Source organism: Neophocaena asiaeorientalis, unplaced genomic scaffold (genome assembly GCF_003031525.2).
Source record: "Neophocaena asiaeorientalis asiaeorientalis breed wild unplaced genomic scaffold, Neophocaena_asiaeorientalis_V1.1 scaffold196, whole genome shotgun sequence".
Lineage (NCBI taxonomy): Eukaryota > Metazoa > Chordata > Mammalia > Artiodactyla > Phocoenidae > Neophocaena > Neophocaena asiaeorientalis.
The window spans coordinates 376,503-397,423 of NW_020173929.1; the positions used below are offsets into that span (position 1 = coordinate 376,503).

At 33.2% G+C, this 20,921-nt stretch overlaps 1 protein-coding gene across 1 annotated transcript in view; it reads left to right on the forward strand.

Moving 5' to 3' along the window:
- The window catches only part of ELP4 (elongator acetyltransferase complex subunit 4), a 238,767-nt gene that overhangs the window by 90,923 nt on the left and 126,923 nt on the right, over positions 1–20,921 (forward strand). Inside the window, exons 8-9 of the mRNA XM_024752532.1 lie at positions 14,075–14,183; positions 17,198–17,304. Coding sequence (XP_024608300.1) covers positions 14,075–14,183; positions 17,198–17,304 — 216 coding nt within the window. The remainder of the gene's footprint in view (positions 1–14,074; positions 14,184–17,197; positions 17,305–20,921) is intronic.

The following is a 20,921-nucleotide window of genomic DNA, read 5'->3' on the forward strand; positions in this document are numbered from 1 at the left end:
CCCTTGCTCTTTGAACTTGACATCTGACCATATATTTGGTTTTTTATGAAAATACTTAGGAGAAAATGTAAAACTTAACAGTTTGCTTAAACCAGTCATGATATAAATAGTGGATAAAACTCTAAATAACTCTTAAAGACTGGCAAGGAAAATCACAATGTTTAGGCTAAGAAAAGAGAGTAAGAAGTGGAAGCAGTATGCTTACAAAGCTAACCAAAGACATATGCATACACAGAACCAGGGAACTGTGAGTTTGTTTAATAAAAACTTACACAGTGATTTCTACAGGCCATTTGCAGTCCTAAGATCTTTTCAAATATTAACTCATTTAATCCTTATAATAATCCTATATTGTTGGCACTATCATTATTTCCATTTTATAGATAAGGAAAAAGGGACAGAAAATTTAAGTGACTTTCCCAAGATCACACAGCTACTTGAGTGGCAGGATTTAGATCTAAGTGTTTCCCTTCCAAGTACCATACTCTTAACCACCATGCTCTGCTGCTTATTCAATGGAAGTACTAAAATAGGGTCAAAATCAAGAAGCAGACTGTGTACAAAGTAGCATTCAATGGTAGAAAGAGCCTGGGCTTTGGAGGGAGATAGACCCAATTAGTTATTTGGTCTTAGTCAAGTCCTAACTTTTTCAGCCTCAGCTTCTTCATTTGTAAAAATTCAGAGGATTAGCAATAACATGTGCTCACCCAGTGCTGGCACATGGTAGGCACTCATTATATATCAACAATTGTCACCTTCACTATTGTTACTTAAACACACCTCCAAAACTGAGAATTTGAACAGAGATCAGGCTACAAAAACTAAAGTACACAAGTCCGTCGAAGTAATAGAAATCTTCAGCTTTCTGCCTCTTTTTATGAACAACATGAACAGGATCTTCTCACAGGTTGGACAGGATCTTCTCACAGCTTAGACAGGTTAGGAACCTTGGCTGAAGTCAGTTGGCCATTGAAGTCTTAGTAACATCACCTGTTGTAACATGACTCTTTTTAACATCATACATCAACTTCCTCTGGACTATGACCAGTGCCTTCCCTGCAGACTCTAAGTCAAGGTTTAAATGGTGATTGAATAATTTATTCAATCAACAGAATTGCAAGTACTATTCTAGGCATCCATGGGGATAAAGTAGTGAACAAGACAAACAAGGTCCCATCCTCCTGGAGTTTCTTCAGAAGTATGAAAGATAGAATGGATGGAGCAGACAATCAGTATATGTATGTATTTTGGATGCTTGAGCTTGGTATTTGAGAGTAAAGTGGATTCTGACAGGAAATAAAAATGCAGTTTGATATCCTTGGAAATTTTGTCATATAATTAAACATCTATAGCTAATAGAAGTGTGACACCTTTATTTGAATATATTATATAAAGTATCACTACATTAAAAGTATATAAAATATGTATTTCTCTTAGATTGGGAAAAACAGCCAATCACAACCCTCAGAATGGGAAAAAATATTTGCAAACGAAGCAACTGACAAAGGATTAATCTCCAAAATATACAGGCAGCTCATGCAGCTCAATATCAAAAAAACAACCCGATCCAAAAATGGGCAGAAAACCTAAATAGACATTTCTCCAAAGAAGATATACAGACTGCCAACGAACACATGAAAGGATGCTCAACATCATTAATCATTAGAGAAATGCAAATCAAAACCACAATGAGATATCATCTCACACCAGTCAGAATGGCCATCATCAAAAAATCTAGAAACAATAAATGCTGGAGAGGGTGTGGAGAAAAGGGAACCCTCTTGCACTGTTGGTGGGAATGTAAATTGATACAGCCACTATGGAGAACAGTATGGAGGTTCCTTAAAAAACTACACATAGAACTACCATACGACCTAGCAATCCCACTACTGGGCATATACCCTGAGAAAACCATAACTCAAAAAGGGTCATGTACCACAATGTTCATTGCAGCTCTATTTACAATGGCCAGGACATGGAAGCAACCTAAGTGTCCATTGACAGATGAATGAATAAAGAAGATATGGCACATATATACAATGGAATGTTACTCAGCCATAAAAAGAAACAAAATTGAGTTATTTGTAGTGAGGTGGATGGACCTAGAGACTGTCATACAGAGTGAAGTAAGTCAGAGAAAAACAAAGACCGTATGCTAACACATATATATGGAATCTAAAAAAAAAGATTCTGAAGAACCTAGGGGCAGGACAGGAATAAAGACACAGTCGTAGAGAATAGACTTGAGGACATGGGGAGGGGGAAGTGTAAACTGGGACGACGTGAGAGAGTGGCATGGACATATATACACTACCCAATGTAAAATAGATAGCTAGTGGGAAGTGACCACATAGCGCTCGGTGCTTTGTGTCCACCTAGAGGGGTGGGATAGGGAGGGTGGGAGGGAGACACAGGAGGGAGGAGATATGGGGATATATGTTTATGTATAGCTGATTCACTTTGTTATACAGCAGAAACTAACACACCATTGTAAGGCAATTATACTCCAGTAAAGATGTTAAAAATAAATAAATAAAGATTACATGAAGTTCAAAAAAAGATAGCCAATCAGTGTTCTTACTTTAGTTATTAGCATTCTGTCAGACCTGTACAGTAATGATTAGTTACCCTTTATTGTACTTTTGGCATGTTTCCCATGTTTAATTTCATTGTAGAGAAGGAACACATAGTTAAGGAAATTGCAAAGAGGGGGAAAAGTTAAAATAGGGAAAATAATGACATAGATTCGAAACTGACTTAAACTTATTGTTGTAATAATACTTTTGCAAGTAGAGTGGAAAAGAATTATTTTTAAATTTGCATTTGAACTATTTTCTGCTCAGCCTCATAACTTTGAACTTGAAATAGTTTATTTCCTTTGGGTTAGAGATTATTTCCATCACAGCACAGGAAATAACAAGCATACATTAAAACAAATGAATAAAATAAATTCTAAATATCTGTTTGCTGAAAACACTAAAATTATTCATCAAGTATATTATGAATGTCTTAAAATATGTATGCATATATAGTCCTAAACACTTTTCCCTGTGAAGTAGTAGTATTACTTACCTGCTCTCTTGCTGGAATATAGTTTTAGTATCTGCCCAAAGACACTGTATTAAAAATGTATGTGAAAACGGCCAAGTTAAATACAGACTTTGTTACATGCTGAACTGTGGAGCAAAGTGTCATTAGAAGGAGCAGAACTATGGACGGCTCCCCTATATTCCGGCATTACTCAGTTCCCAGATCCCTGCTGTGTAGTTGTTCCACTCGCCAAGAAGCCTGTTAAAGAGCCCCCAAGAGCATGTGTACAGCCCTCCATGTTAATAGTTAATTGGTGAGGATGGCAAGATGAGAGGACAGCCGAACATGTGGTCTCTCAGACTCAAGCAGTAGACAGACCTTTAGTTATAATAACAGCAGCTGCTCACATTCTCACAACTCAACTGTTCAAAACTGTTGTCGAGTGAAGATTATAGTGGATTGAAAAAGAAAGAGGAAAAGTTACATCTAAGAAAAATAACTAAAACCCTACCTTGAAACTCTTCCTTCCTATTATCTTAAGTATGAGAATATTTTTTCAACTTTTAAAATCTTAAGTATAAATTTCCATATTAAAGATTGTTATATTTCAGCTACATTGAACATTCTGCTGCTTTTCTTCCTGTTTACTGTTAGAAACGCAAATGTCTGTACACCCTTCGAAACTTTTTAACGAGCTTTTTTTACACGGTGATAACTTTGAAGCTGTTACAATTGGTTACTGTTTGATTTCCATATCTAGCAACATATGAAACTCTAATGTTTTTTGGTCTTATAAATGAGAACTGGCTTACTATTAGCGAAATTTGTCATCCACTTGCAAATTATACAAATATTTTGTGCCTTTTAAATTAATTTTATTTGCAATTATCAGTGACAGTTCTGCTTAAGAAAAATGGTGACCAATAACATTTCTTCTTTTTGGAAATAGAAACTTAGTTTCATGCCTTATTATGATTATATTGGCGAGGCGAAAGGCAAATAAATTTCCCCTAGCTTATGCATTTTATTTACACAATATGTGACAGGTTGTTCTCAATTTGTATTTTTTATTGATTGAAAACACTTTTACCTGAAACTGTCAGGAAATAAATATTAAAGCACTTAGAGTTGTAATTAAAATAGGAAAGGTTATTTTTCTATACCTTTCTCACAGCTTTCCTTTCAAAAAGAAAATTTACTTTTTATTATTGCTAATATATTCAAGCTGTCATAATCTACACTTTTAAGGAATTTTCAAATATAAACAACCCAATAAATTTCTCCTTAACTATAATAATGCAGGAGTGAAAACTTCCTTGACATTTTTGATGATAAAATATGAAATAACTTTTTCTCATTCTACAATAATTCTTTGTATTGCTAGCATTTAATGTATTTGTGTATAGAACATTAGTTGGTAAACTATTTAACCTTTCTTTTATTCAGAATAGATTTTAGATTTGTAACTGGCCTATAACATTTTTATTGGTCATCACTGGCACTTCGTCAGTAATAACCCTATTCAGTTTTTATCATAAACCACTATTTTCCAACAATTTTATCTGTGGAATTTCCCTCCCCACCCTCCCCCCGCCTCCAGCTACCTCACTGAAGAAAACTATCACCAGCATTAGTTAGCTTATACCAAGGAAAAATCATTTTCTGAAGAAAAGCAGGAAGACAGGCCCTTGTTACATGTCTCTTGAAAACTGAAAGAAGTTTTAGTGTGTTATTTTAATTGATACATTTTCAAATCAATCCTCTATAATATTAATATATGAAAACTTTGAACCCACTGAAGTAAATGATGCAGTATGTTTCAGTGTGGAGAAATTCAGAGCAAACCTTTTCACATCCATAAACTTGTGTTCATGCTGAGTATTTTAGCAGCTAAACTCTAAGGCAAGCAATGGACAGCTATAGAACTAACCACTAATATAGGATTATGAAATGTGGACTCCAGTGGCCTTGTGAATTTCTCTCAGTGTGAAATCTTTTATTCTTAAAACAAGACCTAAGAATAATTGTATGGTAAGGGAACAACAGACTCTTATGAGTTTACAACTATAAAATTCTGGAAAATATTTTTTTTCTAATTGTTGATATGAGCATCATTATAGGAAAACATAACACCACCTTCTGCCGTATAACTTAATCTATCTTAAATGGTCTTTTAAAATGTACTTTATTAAGGAGAATTATTATTTGAAATGGTCTTTTTAAATACAGTTTGTTACAAATATTTAAGGCTGAAAATTACAGATTCAATCTCTTGATCACGACTATGAATTATTAAAGGATAAAGTTGGATATTCTGGGTATCAATTTTTCATATTCTCAACTAAGAATCTGCCTTAATTTTTCTAGACCTTCTCAACTACTCATATAGATTGCAAAAAATTAACATTTTTAAAAGTTTAAAAAGAATTATTTTTAATGAAATGAATCATATTAAACCCATATTAATTTACCATATTTGTCAAATTCCAGTCTTTGAAAATTTAGTAACTTCGTACAAGTCTGGTTGGGTGTAAACAGAGTCTGTTTTTCTTTACAACAACAAATAATAGAACTGTGTTTCAACTCTGCTCCTATATGCTTGGATTTATAAATTTTTATAGTTCCAGTGTTTTTTTCTTCTGTTTCATATTACACAATCTAGTGTTTGATTAATTTTTTAAATCAAATTTAGCTTGTATGCATTATACTTATATTTCTAATTTACTTTCTTGGTCCAGGATGTTTGAAAGTTTTTACACAAATAAACCCCAAATTTCTTATAAGTTTCTGTCTACGTAGAGCGTTAGGAGCAGTATATGTGCCATTTTGTCATAGTGTAAATATGCATATTAAATAAGGGTAGCATATTTAAAACTGTCAGTAAGATTCATGTGTGTCTTCAAAAGTAAAAAGAGTCATTTAGAAACCTTTTATTATAATTAATCTAACCAAATCATATTTGATAAGGCATACAATTAAAAATAATTTTGACTTTAAATACTTTTTTGCTTTCCCTAAAATTATGAAGTTTTGGTTCATGTGGCAATTCATACTATATAGTTCCTAGTAGTGGTGATGGTTGGTAAAGTACTATTTAGAGCCAAAATTTTCAAATATATCAATGATAGAAATAGTGAAATGTCTCATCACAGTATGGAGATTGAGTCATCTGTTTGGGCATATGGAATCTTTGGCTGCTGGACTGCATAGTCTTTATAATGCCCAATGTCCAGGCATGGACACAACTGTTCTGGGAGCAGAATCGGGGAGGGACTCTGTGTTTCATCTCCTTGAACATGATAGAAGAAAAAAAAGGGGGAGGATCTTTAACATTATTTTTATTATAGACTTTACTACATCACTTTTGTGTACAGAAAAGAAGTACAACTTAACTTAATTTTGTATTTATTTTACAAATAGAATTACTAAGCTTTTTATCTTGGGTGTTACAAGCTTTCTGAAAAACACCTATAAGAAAATGCAAATTTAGAATTATTCCTATTTATATACTTAGATGCATACCTTCCCTTAAAGAAAGATTACTGTCTTCAAAGAAGGGTGATACTTATTTCTTAATATCGAGACAAAACATGCTTGTAACGAATTATAATTTAAAGCTGTTTAAGTACCAGCTCATATATTATATCCTAACATTATTTTTTAGCCCTTTGCTATTAATTACATCATTATTACTATATAAAGAGTTCCCGCTTCTCTAATAATGTTTTCACACCCTATGTAGTTAATCTTTAATGTTGGGGAGGACGGGAGAGAGATTAAATTAGCCTTGTAACCTCTTTCTCTTCCAGGCTGATGATGGAAAATAAAAGCTCTTAGCCACAAAATGTAACACTTAGAATTAATATTTAATTAGACTAGCAAATTGTACACAGTGGCTGAAAGCTTCCGAAGAGTTTTTAGTGCCACAGTTGACCTACAGGTTTAATAATAACTCACTTCTAGAAGCAAGTGCCAGTTCAGCATAGTAGAGCCACTGTAAGAAAGTCCTGAGAGATTAAAATCAGCAAACCAAATGGCAGGCAGGGATTCCTGGGATGGAGCCTTCTGGAAAGCTGGGAGCTGGAATAGCTTTTAAGCCAGGATTCAGATGAGAACAGTGGGTGAAAAAGCTGATCCCTCCTGTTCTGGGAGCTTCTGGTTGTAGGCCAAAATCTTAGAACAGATTTTTACTAAATGTTTTTGCTGCAGCTATTAACTTACATTGAAAATCAAATATTGAATAATTTTTCTGTAAAATTTAACAAAATTTCTGTGTAAACATTCGTTCTTAATTTCTTATATATTAGTACATAATATCTGTAAACTCAGATCATTAGATTATCAGATGGGTTTGGCGCTGTACATCTATGCTGTTTTGCTGTGACATGCTGTTTCCTTGTTCCCTGTATAGTTGATTTATATGGTTCATTTCTATATTATTTCATTACGGGACATTATGCAGAGCCTGAGAAAGAGATTCTGAAGTCTGTAGCCCAAGAAATTTTTTCTTCCAGAAGAGATATATATCAACAAACATAAATCAGAAGCATTTTTAATTTTTAAAGACCTAATATTTATAAAAGCAATTCTACATTTGTTTATGCTTATGATGCAATTAAATTATAAGTAAATAATTGGACCTCCTGGTGAAACATTGGATCCTTATATCTCTGAGAAATTAATCTGGTGAAAAAATAGGATACCATGAGTTTGAAAATGTGCAAATACAGCACAGCCAACTAAAAAAGGAACACCTTACATAATTTGTTGGTTATATCTTAAATAATTGAAGGAAAGCTAGTCATTAGTTAAAAATTCAAGCAGGTGAGAACCTTGCCAGCAGAGGGAGTAGTCCTGTCTTCCGTCAGGTTCCCATCATATTCCCACCTGCCTCAGCCTTTTTCTCAGCCAGTCTCCCATCTGGACCTGGCTCTGTCAGCCTGTTCCTGATGACAGGCTATAATTTTATACTCAATATGGGATTATTCTAAGCTGATTTTAAATTTTAGTATCTTTAACCTACCACTGCATCGCAAACATCAGCTGGATGCTCTGTTTGATATTTGGATATTAGCAGTTGTTTTTCCAGGCAGGGTGTGAGCTTTTGGACATCTGCGAATTGCATTTTAAGGGTTTCATGTATAAAGTAGTGAGCAACAAATTTCTGATTTAGGAAGTTACCCATAAAAGATTTTAAAATACAAGTAAATTTCCATGGGAATAATTTCTATAATATGAAACTAGATGATGTGTAGTTTATTAAAAATGCCTAAAATTAATTTTGAATATTTTGCTATTATTCTGTTCAGCCTATTCATTACAGCATTTTGTTCAGTCCATTTATAAGGGTTTTCAGAATTGTAGGGTTTTTTAATGTTTTATATAATAACTTACTAAAAAATAAAACTGATGTAAACAAATGTTCTGCAAAGCATGTAGTATTTGAGACCAGGGTAAATGTAAATAATATATCTGAAAATAACATCATGTGTTCTTTAAAAAATGCTTCAATTTTAAGAAACCAACATTTTCATACCAAAATATAGAATAACAAGTGTATGATTAGATGGAAAACAAAAAATATGGCTCCATTGCTTAATCCTAGTAAAAATCCTGGTATTTGGCAACATACTCAGCAATTTCTTTTGCCCTTGAGGTAGCTATATTTACCATTAGCTTCTTTGTGGATATGTTTTAAACATTAGAAAAAGGAACTGAAATATGTTGTTTTATGATTTCCCTCCATGAATATCAATATACAATGCTACCGAGAGAGTGTTGCCATTAGGATTTTTTTAATTTACAGAAGTTCCTCCATATTTTAAAATTGTATGTGACTTTGAATAAAGTTCAGTATTAAATCTGGAAAGATTTAATCTAATACCTTCACTAAGGTTAATATTATTATTAATATATATTAGTATAATTTTGATAAAATTATATTCTTTCTTAAACTCAAAATTAATTATGAATATAATTATCTCCCCACTATCAATTTTTTTTTTTAGTAAAATAAGAGACTAATGCACAGAAGTAAGTGACAACTCTGGGAAGGTGAGGGAAGGCATGTAAAAAGTTACAAACTGTATAACAGTTTTTTCGGGGTTTTTTGCGGTATGTGGGCCTCTCACTGCTGTGGCCTCTCCCGTTGCGGAGCACAGTCTCCGGACGCGCAGGCTCAACGGGCATGGCTCACGGGCCTAGCCACTCGGCAGCACGTGGGATCTTCCCGGACCGGGGCACGAACCCGTGTCCCCCTCATCGGCAGGCGGACTCCCAACCACTGCGCTACCAGGGAAGCCCTAATTTTATTATTTCATAGTCTTGATTTCAATTGAATGGAGAACTTAATAAGCATGGAAAAACAAATACCTCATTAAATATCCCTAGATTTATCCCTTCATTCAAGTTTCTTTTTTTTATTACACGACAAAAAAAAAATGTCATGAGTTGTGGTATGTTTGTGTTTCTAATATCATTTTTCAAAAAATGTTATTATAACTTGAGCTGTTAAGTAGAATACTTGCTTTTCTTGTGGTGATTCCCTCCCCACCACAGACACACACATCGTTTCACATAGTAGGGTCAAACATAAAGTAATTTAAATATTTCTTTAACTTTTCAATATTAACTTGATAGTGCTTTTGTGCTATTGTAGTCCCAAATCTGATGTGCGTGCCATACTCAGATGGAGCTCAACCCTTCATATTGTGTGTTTGCTGTCTTTCTTATTGAGTAACCCAAGAACTTATTATAATTTGAGGCGTTTCACAAATGCTTTATGTCAGTTGATTTATTCCTTTCAAGCTTGTTGATAGTTAAGTGATTGGTTAATTACTTTTTAATTATCTTGTTAAAATCTTTCCTGGAAGTATATATTGTATTGGTACAAACTATATCGTTTATATTGTTGAGATAATTAAGTCCAAGTAAGTAAGGAAATATTCAGAGTTTTTTGATATATTCTCATTGTTACTTGGTTACTCTAAATAGGTATCTCAACTATTTTCATTAGAAAACAAAGGGAGCTTCCTGTGGCAGTAGTTGAATTTTTATCTCTTAACAAAGTTCTTAATTTTGGCTTTATGAGCTTTGAATTGGAAAATAGCATTAAATTAACCTTCCTTTATTTAAAATCTATTTAATGGATTTGGCATATCCTAATAAAAAGCAGTTACCATTCTGTAGAAGTAAATAGGAAACATTCTATGAAACCAAACAAGGAACAATCAAAACAAAAACTCTGTGAAGTTTTTTGTGAAATTAAAATTGGAGTAAGAAGGTAGTCAACTGGACATTCCGATTTGCCTTTTTTATTTGCAACATCATTTGACATAATTTAAATTTAAGTAATTAATTAAGAAATTACACCACAACAGAAAGTTTTAAGAACCTTTTATGTAACTTAATACAATGCTATTTGGGATTGCCAGCAAACTCTTAAAACTCCTGGACCCTGGCTCTCTCCTGGCTTCCCTCCTAGTCATGTCTTGGCTACTATCCAGAGCTGACAACTTTCACCCAGGACTGAAGGGCGATTTGCCTAGTATAAGAAAGATTTTTGAGTCATCCTAGATTTTCACATCCAGATGGGCAGGAAGGAAGAGTGGCAGTATCATTGTATATATTTGGGTGATGTCATTATGCCATGCATGTGGTGTAACCATTAATTTACTCATACTGGTGAATCCTGAATGTCCTTACTCAAATATTCCTTATTGGCAACTATATTGCAACAACTTCAAATTTAACACAAAAATTATTCAAAATTTATGTCTAAGTAATAGATGCACAAATACCTTTACTTCTCCATTTCCAACTACATACATATACTGTAGACTAAAGAGGTTTCGCATCTTGGCTAATAACATAAAAACACTTAGACTCTCTTAAGATGAGAATATAGAAGTTCCAGTTTCCAGGCCTCTGCTAAAATCATTATGCTAAAGCTTTCTGAACATTGCAGGTTATAATAAGACAATTTATTGTCCATAGTGCATTATTCCTAAAGTGAATTGTGATTATTATGCTTTTAAGGATTTTTAAAAGCAGTTAACTTTAGATTCTTTTAAGTAAATTTACCTACCTTTATCTAAAAGACCATTTAGTATTAATATTATGATTTGAAAGACATTTTGACAAGAGTGGTTTTAAGGTACGATTACATCAATATACCACGTTCCCTATGAATCTTGGAGGTAAAGAAGTAATCTGTAACACTATTTGAACTTTTAAAAAAGTAAGTACCTTTACATGCCCAAATATCTTTTATGCTCCTACAAATAACTGGAAGACTGAATGAGTTTAGGATAAAATTCATCTCATTCAGAAACTTAGATGTTATCCTTATATAATTTCCTGTGCTTTTTATTTTATAGACATTTTTCAGATATCTATACAACTTTCACAATTAATCTGGTTTGCCACATTACATAAACTGTTTTCTAGAATTGCTGTGCAGAAAGCAGTAAGCTCACCGTTAAATGTAACTTATATTATGGTAATGATTAAAAGTTTATTCTTGTTCTGATACTTCATGGAAGCTTTTAAGATAGAATTTCGTTTGTAGTTAATAACATGTAAACCTATGGAGCTTAGCAATATGACAAATGAAATATATGTATGAGTTTCTGAGATTTTAAAATCTAGGCTGTCTGTATCTTTTATATTAATTCATCAGTTTTCCTCTGCAAGGTGGATAATTGATATTTTTAATCTCCCGCAAATTACCTTAAAAAGACTTATAATGTAGATAAATATTACAGGATGTTAAGTGGTTTATTAGTCAATTTTAAGGTTAAATTAAGGAAAGAAACCTTCTTTGAAATAAATGTCATGTTGACCATTTAAATACACAGGACCTTGCTTATATACTACTAGAATGGAAGACTAATTCCATACTTAAACGTTACAATTTCTGTCATTCATAAGCCCTAGTTTATATCACTGAAATGCTGATATTTGAGTCGTAACAAAAATTGACTTTTATAATTTTAGATTCAGATATTTAGATACAAAGGCTCAGTCTTCTATTTATAGATAAAAGGAAATCTGACCTTTTTGATTAAGAAATATTGTCAGTAGCCTTTATAAGTGCTTGTTCATCTGAGGGTCCATGGCAGGAGTACTCTTCCCAGTTGAGTTTATCCTAAAAATGAAATGATAAGAGTCTGCTGGTTGTTATCTAAGATCCTTCTTAATGGGAGAACCACATGGTTATTCTTCATCTCCCACTTGTTCTCACCCTCTACAGCCAACTCAGCCATACCCCACCCCCACCCCAACATTGTTCAGTACTCAGCACAATGAATCATTTTCAAGTTGACTCATTGTGAACTGTCTCCCAGCTGTTGGAATGTCTGGCAGACATTTTTGTTTGGGTGAAGAATAACTGGCTGAAACCCAACCTGGATGAGCTCGATATAATGGTCTTTGGCTAAAGAAATATTGAGAGGAGCATGTTTATGGCCTTTGAAACCCCTGTTATTCCTGGAGTAAGACCATCCCCTGTGGCATAGAACTGAAAGTAAGGGATCAATCTGGATTATTTTCTCACCATTGAATGAAAAATTGCCTTGGAAAAAATAGGCATTTCCAAATGATGTTCGTTTTTCTATTCTTGGTACCTCCCCCCCGTGATTGAAAGTATTAAAGACAATTAAGGGTAATTACTTTTGCTGCTTCCTTTTAAGAGCACTATTTCAAAGGCTGTAATATTCTCTTCATAACACACATTTCTACTTACAGAGGAGTTGCAAAGTACTGCCCTAGATGTGAGTTAACTAGTCACTTCAGCATAATGTTTAGTGACAGAGGCTACTGTGTATTTCAAACCAAGTCAGTTAACATTAACCAACCCTCTTTTATTTTTCATTCTTATGCGATCTTTACAAGAGAACTTAAACAGAGGAATACCAGTAAGCTCAATAGTCAATCACATTTTCAGAAAGTGAACATATTTGATTGTATTTGGACTTTTCTTAACAGGGGACATAGCATGAGACTGTAAATTGTCTTGACTGTTTTACATTTCCCATACTTTTTTTTAAGGATTAGTTTTAAAATGGTATATCAGTGTATAAAATGGGAGTTTCAAAATTATAAAATTTTATAAACAACAATCTTTTCAACTTAATCTGATCTTCAGATCAAATATTTTTCTAAGGTGTTATAGCCTATAAAATAGTTTTCAAACCTATCGCCCTATCAGGAGTTATAAGGAATACTGAACTTTATTAAATAAAATAATTCAAGAAAACCTGCAGATTATTGTGATTATATTTTTAATTATTATATTTTTTATAGCCATGAAATTCTGGGTATTTTAGAACTATTGCTATTTAAAATGTGACATCTTTTATAATGTATTGTTCAGCAGTATTTTTGATTCAGGTCTGGTTGTGTTGGGAAGGAAAGGGTAGGCTACTAGTCTAGTGCTGGTCATCTACAATCTTTTCTTTGCCTTTATTGTTATTACAGAGTCAAATAGCAGCATCTGGAAAGAGAGAATAGAAGACTGCAGAGCTGGCCATGCTGCAGACTCTTAGCTGGACCCTTCCATGTTTCTAATATGATACAGAGGACCTCAGCTATTATAAGGCTGGGACGTGGTCCCCGTTGACAGATGTTAGTGGGATCTTCCCTTATACATTATACTGTACTATATACTGCTTCTAAATTCTGATGTTTATCAGATTTTCCGATGGGCACTGGGTAAAGTAATTTGAAAAAATAATAGTATATGAAAATAAAGGTAGCCTTGCCCCTTAAGACAAGAGAAAAACTATTCTTCTATGAATACTAAGGTATGCCCCCTCAGCTCTTCAAATTAGAATAGCATACCTACATGGGCCATATTTTTCATCCAGTTTTCCACCTGTGGTAGCTTTAACTTTTTTTTTTTTTTGGTAGCTTTAACTTTTAAGTTATTTCTTCATGTTGATAGTCTGTCTTCTCTACAATTTGTCATTGAGATGGCATAATGACATTGTCTAGGTGGTATATTTTAAATATAACATGAGTGTTTTGTTTCCTTGTTTTACAGAATAAAGCAATTATTGCTCGTGTTACGAACTTGTCAGATACAGTAGTTGGTCTGGAATCATTTATTGGTTCAGAGAAAGAAACCAACCCATTATATAAGGATTATCATGGTAAGCAGCATCTTTATAATGAAAAGGGTGTGTTCCAATTGCCTGGAAGAATCTTGTCCAGTCATAATATCTACTGTCATGTAGCATGAATTTTATTTTTTAATATATCTGTTAAACTTTTTTCCTTCCTGGCCAATCTTTCATGGCAGCTTGTCACCAAACTACATTATGACTAAGAAGCATAGTAGCTATTTGAAAGGTGTCAAACCCAGGTACTAAGGCATGGCTCAGTCAGATGTACATTTTGTCCCTAAAGTTGCTGTGAAATCAGTCTTACTTATTAACCATGTTAGAAATAAGTATTATATAAATTCTAATAATAACAGCTATGTATAGTGGTTTATACTTTACAAAGCTTAGCTGTATGATAAATAAAATTCATACTGTATTACAGTTACAAAGTCCTAGTCAATCACATTTTCAGAAAGTAAACATCTTTTATTATATTAGGACTTTTCTTTGATCATTTTGTTGTTAGAGTTATTAGCAAGTTTTAAAATGTTACCACCCTAATATAAACACAGGTCAAGTAATCAGGCTTCTTACTTATATTTTTTGACTTTTAATAGTATTTTAGTCATTCGGTTAATTTGGGGATTTTTTAAAATAAAAGTTCCTACATAGAACTGTCTCAATAGGGTAAGTTTAGTAGTTATGCTTATCTTAGATCTAAGCTGAATATAGAGTATGGTGAATACTAAATTTTTACCTATTTATTATTCTGAATGAATACTAATTATTGTAATTATTATTGTGGAACTACTATACTTCCATGGAAAACCTTAGTCTAAAGACTGAGTAGCTTATTTGAAGCCTGCTACAAGATTGTGTAAGATTGTGATTGTAGGACTGTGGCAATTTCTAGAGGCTACCAACAAAAGGATTATAAGATACTTATGACCACCAGGGCTTTAAAGAGCTGGCGTAAAACCTTTTAAAAAAATAATAAAATAGCATGATCTAACAATCGAGTATTTTTTAAAAGGCTAGAAAATATAAACTGTGAACACAAACTACATAAAATAATTTGCCTCATGATCATTGCATAAGTGTGGATGTGGTATATGCCCAAATTAACCCTCTATATAATTCATTTAATGTATTACTATTGCTTTGGTAGGAAGAGAACTGTTAAGGTTAAACTATTTCCCTTTTTTTTCTTTTTCTAAAATTTGTATTAAACTATATATAATATTGTATTAGTTTTAGGTCTACAACATAATGATTTGATATAGGTATATATTGAGACATATAATATTGTATTAGTTTTAGGTCTACAACAATGATTTGATATAGGTATATATTGAGAAATTATTACCACAATAATTTTAGTTAACATCCATTACCACACATAGTTACACTTTTTTTTTTTCTGTTGGTGAGAACTTTTAAGATTTACTGTCTTAGTAACTTTCAAATATACAATACAGTATTGTCAACCGTAGTCACCGTGCTACACATTACATCTCCAGGATTTATGTATCTTATAACTGGATAAACTATTTCTTTAATTTATTATTTACATTTTATGTTAAAACAACTGAAGTTAAACATTATCTTTATGTTATATCTGAGTATCATTTGTAAGTACTATGAGTTTATAAATTTAGTAAAATCATATTCTGTATTTTAAAAAATATTATTTTGATTGAAACATTTCAAGGGTTGAAAAGCTATGATTTTTTTGTGCTGAAATCTCTGGATTGATCGGTTTTGTTTGCCACAGATTAATGGATGATTCTGATGATAAGTAAAGTTTCTGTTAATAAGAAGGACCTGACGAATGATTGATTCACTCTGTAAGGCCTCCTGATTTAACAGTTAGCTAAACAAGCCCTTACAAGGTTAAAATGAGAAATGTGCAAGTGGAAGTATGGTGTGATTATTTCTAATATATTTTACTAAACAACTCTGTATGAGATATTTTTAATTTGTATGTAAGAGCTGTCTTCTTAATAACACCTTTTGCATTTTCTTAAGTTTAAAAAATTAAGTCAGATATTTTAGTGAATTATTTTTGAAGGGGCCATTTCTAAAGTTAAGCGCTTGGAGGTTGACCCTTTTAAGCTAACAATAATACATTACTAAGCGTCCAAATACACACGCACAAAACTATATACTAGAGAAGCAATTATGTAAATAAGATTTATCTAATTTGTTCGAATCTGGATTTCCCTTCTTCCTCCATGTTGAGGGATCAGTGTCTTTGGGATGGTAATTTTTAAATATGGGCTGAGTCAGGCAGAGAGACGCGCTGAAGAATCTTCCATGTCTTCGTCTGTGGCAAATGACCCCGAGTTTAGTCAGAAACTGCATTAAGCTGCACAAAAGCCATCCAGTGCCCTTGTCAGAAAAAATTAGCAAGTGTTTCTATTGACAAGAGGCCAAAGCTCACGGTTTACCTAGCACTGTTACAAAGCTTATAACAGCTACATAAAGGTCTAACATGCCACAGAAATGAGTGTCTTGGGATGGCATGGGGGTTAATGTTTGATCCTAGAGTGTGCTCTGAAATGTAGTTTTCTTCAATGGTTTGTTCAAGTCATTAATAAGGTATAAAATGAAATACTTTTCATTAGTGCTTCACTGGTTATCAGTAACCCATAAGCCTTGTTTTGCTGGCTGCTTACTGGTGCATTTAATAAAATAAAGATCACTCAGTGGTGCCGTGGGCAGCATGCAAGGTGATAGCCATATTTGCTTACTGTAAATACAAGAGAAAATCACACACAAACCGGCTGTAGTTTTGACAAGTATTAAGATCCTTCTTTACATCTGTACTTCTGTACCAAAGTGCAATTAGTTTTCCTCGCACAAGGATTTCTGTTTATCTTATTCTGCTTGATTACTTGAGTATAATCACACCATTTGCTTCATTGCTCCTGGTAGTAAGCTCCAGTTTTAAAAGGGGGAGGATGCTTGTGTGTAAATTTACAGAATTCTGCTGTAAGACTCTTTAATTTATGCATCCAATGACAGCATTTTTTAAATTTTTTTAATCTTCTTTTCACAAGGTTTGATTCATATACGGCAGATTCCTCAGCTTAATAACTTGATTTATGATGTATCAGATGTCAAAGACTTAGCTTTTAAATTAAAAAGGAAGCTATTCACCATTGAGGTAAGAGAGAATTTTTATGTTTGAGTCACAGTCTTGAGGTAAATAGTATCTCTTTTTCTTTTACTTTAATGAAATTCATAGGAGATATTTCATGCTAAATATTTTTAAGTTCTTTTGATGTTAACAGAATAATTTTTTTAGACTATCCTTCTTTGTCTTTTATTTTAATGGTATATCATAAGAGTACAGCAAAAATGATTTTGTTTTAAATGTCTGTTAAAAGTAAGGTCCAAACTTACATGAGAAGTATGACGTGCATATTTCCAAGGCTTTCAAAAGCGTGTTTAATTAAATGTTAATGAGCTGTGCTTATTTGTGTGTGGAGTGTGAATGCTACCCACAATTGTGTATGGCTAAGAAAAGAAGATCCTTATCTACATTCTAAAAGCAGTTTTCTTTACGATTAGTGAAATCACCTTTCCTCTTTCCGTGCTGAATAAAACAAAAGTATAATTTACACCAGCGTCTTTAAGTAAATTTTCTACAGAAACTTAAACTTTTTTTGTGACCCTTTATGCCAGCAATAGTGACAGGAAGTAGTAGTGCAAAAGATTTATTTCAGCTTAATCTTGCTAAAGAGTAAATGAACATAGCACTATTAAGCAATTAAAGTTGGTGTATTTATTAATGAAATAAATGCTCAGAAGAGAGAGAGAGATGGCTTCTGGGTGATGTGATAGTTATCAGTATAGTCACTGGTGCAATTTTTTTTAACAAAGACATAAAACAGCCAAGCAGCCTTGACAAACCATTTTGTTTAATCTCTTTTCAAATGAAAAGCTCTTAAGCAGGCCACTTGTCTTAACTGCTTGAAACCATAAAAAGAGAGAATTGCCACCAATAAATTAGCATATTTTTAACTTCATCGTCAAATGATGGTCAATGTGGCTTGGCACTGCTTTGGTGTTTGGGACTTCACCCCTAAGTGACCACTCTGGCCCTTTTTTGACCCTCTGCCCTCTTTAGCTGGCCACTTGATAAGGTAACTTAATGGTGCTCTCTCTTTTTCTCTTTCCCTTCCCATTTGCAAGTGGCACTAACCTATAAATCATTGTAAGGGCCCTATCCAGTGACAAATTAATGTGCCCTCCTCCTAATTAATGGTCATCAATGTCCTTAATTATCTAATCCTATTGAGAGCAGTTAATAGTTAATCAGGCAGCCAGTTCTTCAAGCAGGTCATCTCTGCAGGAGTGTTAGAAGTTTCTCATCTGGGGATGCTCCCTTCAAAAGCCACTTAAAGCCAAAAGAAGGAGAGTGTAGAAATAGTGATTCTTGAGCTAATTTGCCTTAGTTCTCAAAAGGAACCATTGAAATGGAACCCAACACTGTAATTGTTCAACACTGTTTCAGTTTTTCTGACAGAATATTGGGTAATTTACCATAATATTGCTAACACTTTTAGAGGGATAAAGTTATAGTTGTTATCATCACAAGGAAAGCAAGCCTCCTCATTTTCTTTTAGGTGGAATTTATATATTTAATGAATGATATAAAATGTTTTTCTCCATGTGGCACCTTTCTCCCGAGATGAGTATTCTGACAACCAGGTCTAAAGTATCATGTCTGTCACCATACGCACTAAACAAGGAGATTCCTTAGTGAACAAAATATTGCACCCAGAGAGGATGGTTAGCACAGTAACGTGAATCATGTTTATTTTCTCTCTCCCTCTCTCACACAGACACACACACACACGCACACACACACACACACACACACACACAAACTAGGTCTTATTTTGGGGGTGAGGAGTAGAGATAAAGGACTTACATGTCAAGTAGGACCTCTCCTTCGAATAACTAGGTTCTAATAGTGACTACATTTTGCTACACTTTACCACTGGAGCTGGTAAAAGATCTAGGTTTCTGTTGCATTTCCTCTCTCTTGTTCCCACTATGCTAAACTAAGAGAACCGTTATAATTGGTCACCCTATGATTTGGAAGCAGTATTTAAAAACAAAACACAAGTAGGTGGTTGTTCTTTTTTTTAAGTTAATATTCAATAAAGTTGATCAAATCTTTTACCTTTTTGGCTTATAACCTAAATGAATATGTTTTCTTTTAAGTATAGAAATATAAGTGAAACATATTCTAAATAACTTATTTACTTATGCCATAACATTCAGTTTGGTGATTAGAAAAAAATGTGAATTAAAGAATCAAACCTAACAGAAGTTATAGGATAAAATCATGTATTTCATGAAAGATTAAGTGCTTTAAATGTAGCATTGTACATTATAAGATGCATATGGAAACAGATAGCAAGTCTTTCGTGATATATTATGGGCAATGGAAACAAGAGGATTCCTTCATCAAGTGGCAGTGTTTTGATATGCACAACAAATAAATATATTTTAAATTGCCTTGATATTTAAAAAATAAGGAGATGTACGCTATACTAGTCTGTAAAGTCTGAGGCTATAATATACCAGATATTGAATCCGTGGCTTTCTTTCAGAAGGAAAGGTGGTTTAGCAGGTAAAGCAAAAATAACTTTTCTGATTCCATGCAGGTAGATTTGTTACATGTGGGAATTTACTGTGAGTAACATGGTCTCAAAATGTGGCACAGGTGGAAACAAGGGGCAAAAGAAACAAGTAAAAACCCTCATCTCTATTTTTAGCATCACTTTTCTTTGATTTATTAAATCATTGCCTTTTTTCATATGAAAACTGAATATGTTTTTACTAATAGCCACCCAGGGCCCCTAACAGGTAGAGCAACTTTAACCAGTAATCTCTAGTTTCTTTGAGTGATTTGGAGAAGGCAAAAGAATATTTCTCCCTTTTTGGAGCATGTATTAGTATTGTCCAGATTCAGGTGGAAGCATTTGTCTAATCACAGTTAATTTTTAGTGATACTTAGTATTCATCATCTATAAAGCTGTATGAATTAGCCCCTCTACAAAAACCATAGCAGGATCATATCTACGATAATGACACTAAAATCCTGGCATGCATTCTGAGTAAGTAAAAGAGAAAGTTTATAGTTGATTCAACATGGCTTCAGGTTAAAAGAAATAACTTTCCAATTCTTTGAATGTTGATAATCCTTGTAAACTATACATAGTAATTCTCTAGCATATCTGATTAACCGCAATATACTACTTATTTCGTGACCTTACCATAGCTCCATTCAATCATAGCTAGCATTTATGAAGCCTTCATTGTGTACCTGGCACTGTTCTGGCTTATTTATATTTTCTGTATTGAGATTAAATATTTTATAACCAAAGGTTTTACTAAGGTATAATAATAGACTCAATATATGGAAACTATGTCTTTTTCATCTTTGTATCTATCCCAGAACTAAGAAGAGTCACAGGCTTAGTAGGTATAAAATCTCTGCTGAAATATATGTAATATAGATAAATTATGGAGTTTAAAGAATAGCCCAAATAATACAGCTATAAATATTATGTAAGTTCCACTGGTCAAGTGACCTATAAACACTACCTTCTCAGTTAAGTTCTATAAAATGTATAACTTGGTTACATAGCTTCACTTCCAAGATGAAATAACTACTTAGATTTGTATTTTTTCAGTTTCTATAATTTTTGCTTCTCTGATGTTGGGATCATCATTAACCAGTTTTCTGTTTATATTAGTAATTAT